The sequence below is a fragment of the Crinia signifera genome, chromosome 3 (assembly GCF_055691185.1).
Source record: "Crinia signifera chromosome 3, ASM5569118v1, whole genome shotgun sequence".
NCBI classification, from domain to species: domain Eukaryota; kingdom Metazoa; phylum Chordata; class Amphibia; order Anura; family Myobatrachidae; genus Crinia; species Crinia signifera.
This window is the reverse complement of record NC_139219.1, coordinates 83657725-83670836: the sequence shown is the minus strand read 5'-3', so window position 1 is coordinate 83670836 and position 13112 is coordinate 83657725. Positions and strand designations below refer to the sequence as shown.

The 13112-nt window shown below is 41.0% G+C and overlaps 1 protein-coding gene across 10 annotated transcripts in view; it reads left to right on the top strand.

The window, feature by feature from the left end:
* Positions 1–13112, top strand: part of BIRC6 (baculoviral IAP repeat containing 6) — a 262531-nt gene that overhangs the window by 97204 nt on the left and 152215 nt on the right. For all 10 annotated transcript variants that reach the window (XM_083176127.1, XM_083176119.1, XM_083176125.1 and 7 more), the window contains exons 36-42: positions 2648–2831; positions 3304–3462; positions 4429–4562; positions 7453–7606; positions 11440–11556; positions 12446–12600; positions 12901–13027. In XM_083176127.1, the coding sequence (XP_083032253.1) occupies positions 2648–2831; positions 3304–3462; positions 4429–4562; positions 7453–7606; positions 11440–11556; positions 12446–12600; positions 12901–13027 (1030 nt within the window). The remainder of the gene's footprint in view (positions 1–2647; positions 2832–3303; positions 3463–4428; positions 4563–7452; positions 7607–11439; positions 11557–12445; positions 12601–12900; positions 13028–13112) is intronic.

Sequence of the window (13112 nt, the reverse complement as noted above, 5' to 3'; positions counted from 1 at the left end):
TAAATAATTTTAGGTTCTAAACCACCTACACAAGGGACCTTCATTTGACTAAAAACGGTTTTCCAGTTTATTAATGCTTATAAACAGATATTCAAAATACTTTTATGAGAACCTGTACTAATCCTGAGCTGGATTGAAAAATGTTTTCTCAATTTCTTTGAAAACCTTTATATTAGTACCTGTTAAGGCTGTTTGATTTGGATGGAACACACCGTACAGGAGTGGGCAAAGTTGCGCTTTTCATATTGCGTCTCCAGCATATCTGTAATAATATCAAAATGGTTTCGTTTTTGGGATATACAGGGTTTTGTCTCCTGTTTAGCAGTCCAATTTTCAAGGGTATTTAGACCCAAACAGTGTGCTGTAGCTGCTTGTAGTCCAACAGATAGCTATTGCAATTCCGAACAAGGTTATCGCCTCAACACTGGGTTTTGTTTTGCAAATTCATGCAGGACTTTATATTGCATCTTCAGTTTAACCAATACTGTAAAACAACTTGGAAGAAAATGATTATTGGCTGCTATATAGAAAAAGGGTTTCACAAATGTACTTAAAAAAAGTGTACTTAATACAAATCTGCTACTGTTGCTACAGGAGTATTCTGTGAACTAGAGGAATTTACCTCTTTAATCGTTCATTCTCAGCTTCAGGGGCACGGAGTATATTTATAAAGCAGGAAATTGCAACACATTGTGTATATATTTACTGTTTTAATACTTACCTTCTATATGTTTCACAGCCCTATGTAATCTTTTTATGCTGAAATATTAACAGGTACTTGTGTATTTTGGCGGCGCCCGTCGCGGGCATCGTGTGCCTTAACTTTAAGGCACACGACGTGACGCGATGGACGCGATTTCTCCATAGGCTTCAATGTTAAAATATTTTTAACATTGAACCCGATGGAGAAATCGGGTCCATCGCGTCGCGTCGTGTGCCTTAAAGTTAAGGCACACGACGCGACCGATGCGATTTCTCCATAGGCTGCAATGTTAAAATATTTTTAACATTGAAATACTGTCGGTCGCGTCGGACTTGTGCCATTATAATGGCACAAGATCAAATGTAGTTGATAAAGTCCATCTAACATAGAAAACAATGGAAAATGGGCCAATATGGCCCATTTCTCATTGTATATGGCCCCGTCATGTCCAAATATAAATGGCCCCCATTGTCAGCGGCACCCCAGTATTGACGCCAACCCGAAGCGTGGCGAGCGGCGGCGGTACGCGTCCTACGACCTTTTCATACCCCTACTATCCACGTCGGCGTGGAGCTGAGAATAGAATAGTGTGGCGAGCCACCGAGCCCCGCGAGGGGACGCGGATACCTTCACAGGTATCCGCGTCCCCACGCGGGCTTCACAGGTGTCCGCGTCCCCTCGCGGGGCTCGCTGCGCTCGCCACGCTTCGGGCACGGTGGCTCGCTGCGCTCGCCACACTATTCTATTCTCAACTCCACGCCGACGTGGATAGTAGGGGTATGAAAAGGTCGGAGGACGCGCACCGCCGCCCCTCGCGGGCTCGCTGCGCTCGCCACGCTTCGGGTTGACGTCAATACTGGGGTGCCGCTCACAATGGGGGGGCAGTTATATTTGGACATGACGGGGACATATACAATGAGAAATGGGCCATATTGGCCCATTTCCCATTTTATTGCATGTAAAATGGACTTTATCAAGTCCATCTTATCTTGTGCCATTATAAGACCGACGCGACCGACACGATTTCAATGTTTAAATATTTTAACATTGAAGCCTATGGAGAAATCGCATCCATCGCGTCGGTCGCGTCGTGTGCCATGTTAATGCACACGACGCGACGCGATGGACCCGATTTTTCACACACGATGGACGCGATCCTCATCGTGGGCGCCGCCAAAATACACAAGTACCTATTAACAGTTATGTTTTATATAGTAAATGTGCATATTTTTCTAAGAGTGCCTCAGAAAAAGTAGTCTTTTCTTCTGTGCAGCTGCTTGTAGTCCCTAAGGTGTGAGCTCCACCACAAACACCCGATGGAACCTTTGTGAAACCCTTTTTCTATATAGAAGCCAATTATCCTTTTTCTTCCAAGTTGTTTTACGGTATTGGTTAAACTGAAGATGATATATTAAGTGGTGCATGTTTATTGATTATGAGTTATTGCAGATATTTTTGGTTTGCAACAAGGCATCAAAGTTTCCAGTTTGTTGATCCCCATTTTTAGGTTCCAAACATTTGTCTGTTTAATAGATGAAGGCTATATCTTCATTGTTGTGGGTAAACTAGAATTCTGTAAAACCTATGTTAAATGGCCCAACAAGATTATTTCTGAAAGTGTGCTTGTTTAGTAGATCTTATTCACCGTTGTGTAGAATAAATGGGGGGTATATGACCCAGTGTTCGATTTTTGTTTTAAGCACCAAATTTTCAATTTTAGTTAGGTTGAGGTTTCAGACATAAAATATATTAAAGTATTAAGTGACCTTATATGTATGGATCCCGTATTTTTTAGGTTAAAAAATGTTTGATTACTTTTTAGAAAAATATTGAATTTTATATTTGTTTTTATTTTTGTAAATGATTGGAATGTATATATTTTTTAAGTATCCACCTATTGTAAAACCTATTTTACTGGTACTAATTTTGCTTCCAAATGATTAGGTTCTTGCCAGGATAGCAAATGCTACTCGCCCAACTATACACTTATGTGAAGTTGTGAATGAGCAGCAGTTGGAAAGGCTCCTGCTGCTTTTGGTTGGGACAGACTTCAATAGAGGAGACATTTCTTGGGGCGGAGCCTGGGCACAGTACTCTCTCACCTGCATGCTCCAGGACATCTTAGCAGGTACAGTAGATCAGTTCTAGCAGGATCTTTCAAACTTTGGTCCCCTGGATTTATAACCATTTATGGTGTATAGTCATGAACTTTAAAGCTGTGTACACAAGATGCAATATATTGCTGAGCAATATCTTGCTCAATGTCTCCTTTTCATCAGTGAACAGAGATGGTCGCTGATGAACAGGAGACTCTGCGGGGGAATTGCAGAGGGAAACAGCTGAAGGTGGCTGAACACAGGAGCGCACATCAGGCGATTTATCGCTGCAGCACAAACAAATCGCTGGCAGTATGGTCACTCAGCAACCATGATGCCAGCGTTATTACACAGTGTGTACACAGCTTTAGATAGATATAAAGTCTAATAAGGCAAAAACACAGAAATTCTCTGTAGGAAGTGTTAAAGTGTGTTCGTAATGGATTTTATTGACCTTGAGTGTCAATGTGTAATAAAGCTTTAGGGTCTTCCTTTGTCTCACAGGCGAGCTGTTAGCCCCTACAGCAGCTGAAGCCCTGGATGATGGTGCCATGGGAGATGAGGCTGGTGCTTCAGCTGGGGACTCTGATGACTCTCTGCCGCAGTCATCTGTCATCCCCTTGGTTGAGACTGTGGATGAGCCTTTAACCCCTGATATCACAGGTAAACAATATGGGCAATGTAACAGGAAAACTCATCTATTGTATAGAAGAATATTACGGGGGAATGAGTCACAACTTCTAAGACTGTCCATTTGTGGGTATCCTATTAGCAGCGGTATATCAATGCTGCTTTACGGGTTCACCGCAGCTATCCTTTTAGCCCCAGTGCCGGCACCCGTTTTTCCCTGATACCTTCTGTTCGTGTGCCTTAGGCATGCAAAGCATAATTCCTGATAAGCAACCGCTGACCCCATGAATTTTTACCTGACCGCGATGTCCATATTTAGAAGGGCCTCTAATTGGATAACGTAATAATAACCATCTGCCAACCTTTTTCTGTCGACCTATTAGCTGTTTACTGAAGACATTATCTGTGACCTAATCCACACTCAAATGAGGGAGTTTGTTTCACAGTCTTTAAATTGTCCTCTGCAATTAGTTTTTTAATGTCTTTGTTTCCTGTATGTTTGAGTTTTAAGGAGGTACTCCAACATTTTCTGTCATTTTCTTTCTGTAATTTGGATTCATTTAGATTAGAGAAATCGAAATATATAAAAGCTAAATCTATTATCACTTTGTTTTTATCAACTTATAGCAGCATGGAAATTGACTGACAATATTGGCATAGTATCATATTTGTTAAGAATGCAGAGGCTATTGTTAGATGTTCAGTAGTTTAACATAAAAAGGATGATCACATTGTATTAATGACATATATAATGAGATATATATATATATATATATATATATATATATATATATATATATATATATATATATATATATATATATATATATATATATATATATATATATATATATATATATATATACACACATACACGCACGTATGAGGAAAGCTTAAAAGTACAGCCTTAAAATTGCCCAGTAATCACCCTCATGGTCCAAGTGTTTAGGTGCAGACCTCACTACTTGGCAGTATTAAAGCTGTTTTAATCACCCAAAGGTGGTCCTCCTCTATCATCTTTGGATAAAGATAAAGAAATTGACCTTGAATTACTGCAAGACCTGATGGAAATTGATATTGATCCTTTAGATATTGATTTGGAAAAAGATCCTCTCGCAGCTAAAGTTTTCAAGGTAAGGCGCGTGGTAACATTATGCCAATTTTATTTTCTTACACTCTCATACGACTATGGAGGTTGTGCAATCTTGTCCATTTAGTTAACTCATTGATATCTAGAAAATTGCTTACAGTTCAATAGAATATTGCATTCAGAAGTAGATGTATTAAGCTCGGTGAAGTGATAAAGTGTCTGGTTTTTATCACCGACCAATCAGCTCCTCCCTGTCATTTTTCAAACCAAGCCTGTAACTTCACAGTTAGGATCTGATTGGCCAATGATAAAAAACAGACACTTCATCACTTTACTGAGCTTAATAAATCTGCCCCTCAGTTCCATGGGGAGAAATGTGATGCCCATGATATTACAAATAGTAATTTGAATGCATATATTACATTTTAATTTCAGGAGACCTATTTAATTTGTTGTCATATTTATATAGTTAGAGAATACAAATGTTTTTTTTCTTTCATCCATTATATTCCCCTCAACTTGCTGCTGTTCTATAAGCTTTAATGGTAAATTGATGCCATGTTTTTTTATTGTGTATTGGTTACCCAGGAGATGCATTGCAAAGTGACATCTGTAGATTCATTTGTAGAAATATTGCCCACGGTTAGGGTAACAATGAGGCATGAAGTTCCCAATCAGCTCAACTGTTTTTTAAACTGTACTTCACGGATTTGTTGTTTTTGGTCTACAGCAATGGACAGTATTAGTTTATTAATGGTTTCTACTTGAATTATTCATAATTTGGATATGTACCACATTATATATACAGCGTGTTTAAGTTAATCTGACTAGACACTCAATGTAATATTTAATGTTCACAACAATTTAGATTTTATTTATATATATATATATATATATATATATATATATATATATATATATATCTATCAATCAAAGGGAAGATCAGAGTGCGCTCTTGAGTGAGTGCTTTCCTTGTGTGTTCATTTATAGTTTCCCCTCCATTTTTTATATATATATATATATATATATATATATATATATATATATATATATATATATATATATATATATATATATATATATATATATATATATATATATATATATATATATATATATGTACCAACACACTCGCCATTCCTAGGAATGGGGTGAAAACAGCACCCACATCCCAGGGTGGGGTGCGGTGGCCTGTGACCACACATATATATATATATATATATATTAGAGAGAGAGGTAGAACAGAGAGCGTCACTCCGAGACTTGTAAGGTGGCAAAGACAGCTTTAATGGCGTTTTGTCAACGCTTTTCGGGAATACCCATCGTCAGGACAATTACCATAACAAGTAAAAACAGTGTGTTATATACATTCCAGCATGTTGATGCTCCCCCTCCATCTGGCGGTCCTCCGTTCCGGTCCTCGCTCCAACTTCCGGGTTGGAGCCCGGAAGTGACGCTTCTCCGGCGGTGGAATGCACACCAGTGGCCGGGGGTGTGCGTTCCACCGCCGGAGAAGCGTATATAACATGGTATGTATATAACACACTGTTTTTACTTGTTATGGTAATTGTCTGGACGACGGGTATTCCCGAAACGCGTTGACAAAACGCCATTAAAGCTGTCTTTGCCACCTTACAAGTCCCGGAGTGACGCTCTCTGTTCTACCTCTCTATATTTGGGAAGTACCCCAGCCCCCAGGCCAGGCACCCGGGCAGCCTACATTTGCCATTTCCTGTGGGCACAGGAGTGCCGGGCTCTACGTCTGATACAGATGTATCGGGCCTTATTGTTGCTGGCGATCCGCCAGCAGCACGCTGCTGGCGGTTCGCCAGCAACACGGCGCCTCTATCTGACTGAGACGCGCGTGCGTCCCCCACGCACTCGCGTCTCAGTATCCGGGCGGCGAGGCGGACGCAATACTGTCCGCCTCCCGCTCGAGGGGGCTGGGGGGGACCTCTGGCCACTGTAGGGGGGTGCGGTCGCCCGGTGTGGGCACCGGGCGACCGAGGGCAGCACCGTCGGAAGGGGACGCGCGCGCACCCTTCCGGCATACAGATGGCGGCGGGGCAGGGGATGGCGCTACGTGTGTGTTTTTTTTTTTTTTTTTTATAAGGTAGTAACTCTATTTCTATACTTTATTATTGTTAATGTGTTTGGAAAGCCCTCTCAAATAGTTCCTCAGCAAGGGACTCCCTATAATAATATTGGCAAGATGTATCTGCTTTAATTTCGATATTAGACTGCATTGCATGTAATATTATTACATTTTATTTTTATGGAGCCACAAGTGATTCCCAGGTCCGTACATAGAGCACATATTAGCACAATACAGATTACGCAGAACTACATAAAATAGTAACTGAGGAACTAAAACAGAGCACGTGTATCCATTAGCAGCACAACTTTAGTACAGAAAAATAGCTGCGTTGTAGGCAAGCAGAGGCGTAATCTCCATTTTACATGGGGCAGGTTGCCGTGGGAACAGATGAGTGTGAAGATATGCAGTATAGACTGTCACCAAGTAGGAGATTGAAGTGCGAGAGAAGAGGGCCTTACTCCAAATTTACAATCTAGTGGTTGAGACCCCCCAACAGTTCACATTTTCCAGGTCTCCACACAGAATCACAAGTGAAGAGATTAGCCTCACCTGTGGATCTTTTAAAATGTGTCCGTGAATGAGTGCACCTGCTGCGTGACCTGGAAAAATGTCAACTGTTGGGGGGTCCTGAGGACCGAGGTTGAGAACCACTGATCTATAGGGAATGGGAGAAAGATAGGTGGGCATGCACCTGTCTAATAGTAACTTTAATCACAATATCATTGTTTTGGTTCCCCTAAACATACTGCCATGGTAGGGACACTGGTTAATTTGTTTGTTTTTGAGCAATTTGATTGCATTTATTGAGTGCTTGTTTTGTTTTTTACTCCAAAAGCCTATCAGCAGCACATGGTATGATTACTGGGGTGCAGACTATGGCACCTATAATTACAACCCTTATATCGGAGGTGTTGGGATTCCTGTAGCAAAACCAGCAGCTACTACAGAAAAAAATGGTGCCCAAACTGTGACAGTGTCAGTGTCCCAAGGTGAGCTTATTCTGCTATATGTACTGTTCAGTATCTCTTTATTTTCTTTAAAAATAGTGCTTGTGTGCATGAGACCACTTTGACAAGGGCCTGGGCCGAATAGGAAAATACGACAATTGGCATCCATGATGTCCAAGGATGCCATGAAACCACCTGGTTCTAGTGCCAGAAAGGATCAATTAAACATTTTAAGGCCCCAGCCTTTACCTGAGAATGTGTCCTCATGGACAGAGGATAGCTCCTCGTCTGCATAATCAGACTGGGGGGGCAGAGTTTTACAGTCTGGATGGTTTGCATTCTTGAACGAGGAGGACACCTGTGCTTAACCCTGTACTGTCTGCTAGAAGGAACTCATCCAGGGTGATTCCAAAGGGGAGGGGGAGGGAGGGGGGGCAGTGTAGAGTACATAACCACAACAAGCTGGGCTACTGTAGTACGAGTGTTGCCAGATGATAACAACTGTGACATTACCTGTTATGGAGGAAGCCCAAACTGTCTCTTGGATGTATCTGTGCAGCACTGGATGCAGAGACTATCCTGGACCGGATCCTGCGGTGAAAGATCAGCGGAACAAGTTCTGCTTGTGCGCAAGCACAGGAGGTCCCACCTCTATAGACAATCCCCACACACTAGGTTAAAGTAGCAAGTGCACAATCAGGTCGATATTACAATGAATGTAGGCTGCAAAAACTGAGTAATACGTGGGGTGTAGAAGATGAGGGGGGGGGGTGGGGAGGAGAGACACACAATGATCTCCTGTCTGCACAAAAGGATAGAGACTGCAGAAAGATTTAGCAGTTGTAGGACAGGCAGAGCAAGAAGAAAATACTCAGAAGAGTAGCACAGTGTCACATTTAATGCAAAATAAATAAAATAAAAATAGCCCAGTTGGCTGGAAGGTGCTTAACTGTATAACCTGACCTAAGAGAAAGGTACATATCAAGAGTGGCCCTAAACTGCACACCCTGGACATATGAGGTGCTACCTGCCGAGACCTGTAGTGCAGGAAGCAGGAAGAGGAGTTTGCAGGTGCACACTAAATATAAATATAAAGGTATACAGAGAAATACAGTCGGGTCCATAAATATTGGGATATCGACACAATTCTCATATTTTGAGCTCTATACACCACAACAATGGAATTGAAACAAAACAAGATGTGGTTTAAATGTAGACTTTCAGCTTTAATTTGATGTTATTTACATCCAAATCAGTGAACTGTGTAGGAATTACAATGGTTTTTATATGTGCCTCCCACTTTTTAAGGGACCAAAAGTAATGGGAAACATTCTTAAATCAAACTTTCACTTTTTAATACTTTGTTGCAAATCCTTTGCAGTCAATTACAGCTTGAAATCTGGAACATCTAGACATCAACAGATGCTGTGGTGTTTCATCCCTGGTGGTGCTCTGCCAGGCCTCGACTGCAAATGTCTTTTTTGGTTCCTGCTTGTTCTTAAGGCATTTTCCCTTCAGTTTTGTCTTCATCAAGTGAAATGCTTGCTCCAATCTGATTCAGGTCAAGTGATTGATTTGGCCATTGCATAACATTCCACTTATTTGTCTTAAACTCTTTGGTTGCTTTTGCAGTATGCGTCACGTCATTGTCCTTCTGCATTGTGAAGCGCCGTCCTATGAGTTCTGAAGCATTTGACTGAATATGAGCAGATAATATTGCCTGAATCACTTAAGAATTCATCCTGCTGCTTTTGTCAGCAGTCACATTTCAATAAATACAAGGGGACCAGTTCCATTGGCAGTCATGCATGCCCACGCCATGACACTACCACCACCATGCTGATGAGGTGGTATGTTTTGGATCATGAGCAGTTCCTTTTCTTCTCCATACTCTTCTCTTCCCATCACTCTGGTAGAAGTTGATCTTTGTCTCATCTGTCCATAGGATGTTGTTCCAGAACTGTAAAGACTTTTTAGATGTTTGGCAGACTCTAATCTGATATTCCTGCTTGTGGTGAACACTCTATATTCACTCTTTGTTAATAAATATAAATGTTTCTTATATAGCGCAGCATATTCCTTAAAAAGTGGAAGGCACATAAATAAACTGTTGAAATTCCTACACAGTTTACCTGATTTGGATGTAAATACCCTCAAATTAAAGCTTAAAGTCTGCAGTTTGGTTCCTTACAAATCCATTGTGGTGGTGTATAGAGCTCAAAATATGAGAATTGTGTTGATGTCCCAATATTTATTGACCTGACTGCAGCTAGTCTTCAGAGAGTAGGACTTCTGCAGCTGGATGTGAGATGACATTGCCAGTCAGCTTCTCTATGTGGGAGGGGAAAGGATGAGTAGCACAGTGACAGGAAGCCTGTCAGAGGGATTGTGCTATAGGCTGGGGGTGAAACTAATCATGAGAGATTACCTTCCCCTACTGACATGGAGCCACAGGGCAATGGCTTCCTTCTTTTTACCAGATACCTGTGCCCTGCTGGTCTAACTGGGGTGTGTGCCACCCGGATGTCTGGTGGTGGTGGTGGTGGTACACTGCACCAGAGATTAAAACTGCCACAATGCAGCTCCCTGCAAGTGTGCTGCAGAGGATCTGGCCAAAGTCAAGGACCTGCTCGCTATTGCTGTGTCCACTGGTACTGGGCCCAGTTTAAAAAGTTCCAGTCTTCGGCTGGCACAGGTGGGGTGTTATAGTGGAGAAGAAACCTAGAATGTGCCAGGTAGTCAAAGCTTTAACTGTTTGGTGCACAATACTTCTGCACAGCCTATACCCAGTAATTCCTATGTGCCCTGTGGAAAGAAAAGGAGCTCCTTTCTATTTTACCAGCTTAGGTTTCTTTGAGTGCTTGAATCTGCCTGGACCTTGTTCATACTGTTTAGCATTACATCTTCTGCCACCACAGCCAGTGTTTATATCCTGTAGATCAGTGGTAGCCAACTCTAGCCCTCGAGAGCTACCAACAGTTCACATTTTCCAGACAACCTAGCTGCTGCACAGCTGCACTCATTAATCACTGACACATTTTAAAAGATACACAGATGGAGCTAATTAGCTCACTTGTGATTCTGTGAGGAGATCTGCAAAACATGCACTTGTTGGTAGCTCTCGAGGACTAGGGTTGACTACCCCAGCTGTAGATGGTTTCCCTGGAAAGTTAAATATCTATTGATATCCTGCCTACTTGGTGGTTGTTAGAAAGAAGGAGCATGTCAAATTGAGACTTTATGTATGTTCAAAAATGATATCAAGCCACGTCTGGCACATGGACTGCAGCTTAGTCCTCACTCAGGAGCACCACTCCTCAATACCAATGTTAACCCAGATGAGTGATCCACAAGCGATTAAGTCCTGAGAGGACCTTTTACAGATCTCACTTCAGTCTTCCTTCAGGTGGCCCATTTCACACTTTCAGAAAGATAGAACATCCAATTGTATCAATATTCAGACACGCAACCATATTTAAAAAATTAGTCCCTGCTGTTCAATAATGATGCTTATTTGCGATCACTGATTTAAACCAGAATTTGGTTGTGGTGGGATCACTGGGATCTCCCGACCAGGTTTTGGTTCCAATCCAAATATTCCGGTAGATTCTGATTTCTCGAATTTAACTGCACATCTGTAGTAGTTATATCATTCTGAGTGTCTTAGATCTGGACTCCTTTATTCATTAGAAATGTCAGACAAAATGCTTTTTCGCAAGGAAAAAAGAATCGGTTGAAATCTCTTTGTAATTCTTAGCAAAAAAGGCTGTATTTTGGCTTCGACATTGCTTAGTATACAGTTAGACTAGTTTATGTTAACTTGTGTCATTTATTAGGCTAAACGATATTCCTTGTTTTTTTTTTTTTATACCCAGCTCTAGATGCTCGTTTAGAAGTTGGCCTTGAGCAACAAGCAGAATTAATGTTAAAGATGATGTCCACACTTGAGGCTGATTCCATCCTGCAAGCGCTGACCAATTCATCTCCTACATGTAAGTAAAATAGAGGTACAACTGTACATTTTAAGAAGTCACTGACAGACGGCTTAACCCTAACATAAAGTACATACATTAAAAATACTGTTTTTTTTTTATAATGCAAATTTGATATAAAGTGCAATATGTGGCTTGGGGAAAATATTTGGTTAGGCTCACTGTGCTGGCTTTTTACACAAGATACTCTTTTATGCTGCTTTCCCACTGCCTACCCGGGTAAAGACCCGTTTTTTTTAAATGGGTCTTTACCCGGGTAAGAGCCACAAAGACCCTTTCCCACTGCAGCTTTTAAACGGTAAATTACCGTTTAAAAGCAGTAAATGTCCCATTCACACTTACCCGTGTAAACCACAAAGCAACACGTTTAAACTCTCTAGTAAACCTTGCCTGTCATTAGAAACATCACATGCACCAATCATGTTCTTAACCTTTATTATTATTTCTAAATACCGTTTAAAACCCTTTCCCATTGCCAAAAAAACGGCTCTTACATGGGTAAAACACTGCTTTTTACCCGGTTAACAAATACCGGTATTTGTTACCCGGGTAAAGCAACCTGGGGCTTTCCCACTGCAGCTCTAGCCGTTTAAAAAGGCAAAAAAAACGGCATTTTACCGTGTAAAGCCTGCAGTGGGAAAGGGGCATTAGACAACAGGAATTTGTATGCAAAAGGAATTAAAAACCCACAATTCCCCTCCGAACAGGCACATATTTGGGATTGTGCTACCCTTTTAACCAAGCTTACATGTACTATACAACTCTGTTTCCGACCCCTTGTGGAAAATGTGTCTCAATCTGCCCATACGGTATATTTTACGAATTGTTGCGAATTGCTGTTTAGTGTGTATTTGGACATAAAAAGTCAGTTTAGCTTCTTGTTCCCAAGTATCACAGCCTTCAAGCGGAACAGATGACTCTCTATTACGGGGACTTTATGCATCCAGTCAGTCGAATCAACTAATTGTTCAGTCGTCTTCCATTCCCATGCTAAGTGCTTGTTTTAACAAGCTATTTTCCATGCTGCAAGTGCATCACGTTCAGGTAGGTCATTACATGCTATACTTTCTTTGTAGGTTACCATTTGCCTTTATATATTACAATGACCACCCATTTCTGCAGTAATTAATTAAATAACCTAGAATCCATTATTTTTCTTATTTATATCAAATGAAAGTATCATTACGCTAATCTGACAGGTGTGTTTCTTTATTAAGTCCTGTGCATAACGTAATGGGTTATTATGGTAAATGTTAATATCTGCTCATATCCGTTACAGTATAAACACGTAATGTACAAAAGCTTGATGTTCCATACACTAATTTTTATTTGTTTTTGTGGCAGCTTGAGTCTCTTCTACAATTATGGCTCACATTGAGCCTGAATTCTAGTTGGAATGGGTGTAAAGAGAATGTTGGCGACCTGTTCTTATACAATGCTATTAGAGTACCAGTGATCGCTTTAAACCAAGGTAAAATTGTTTTTATTTTATTGTTCAACGAAACGAAGATGCACTCATCTGTGTGTATACATAACATAATTCTAATGTGATACTT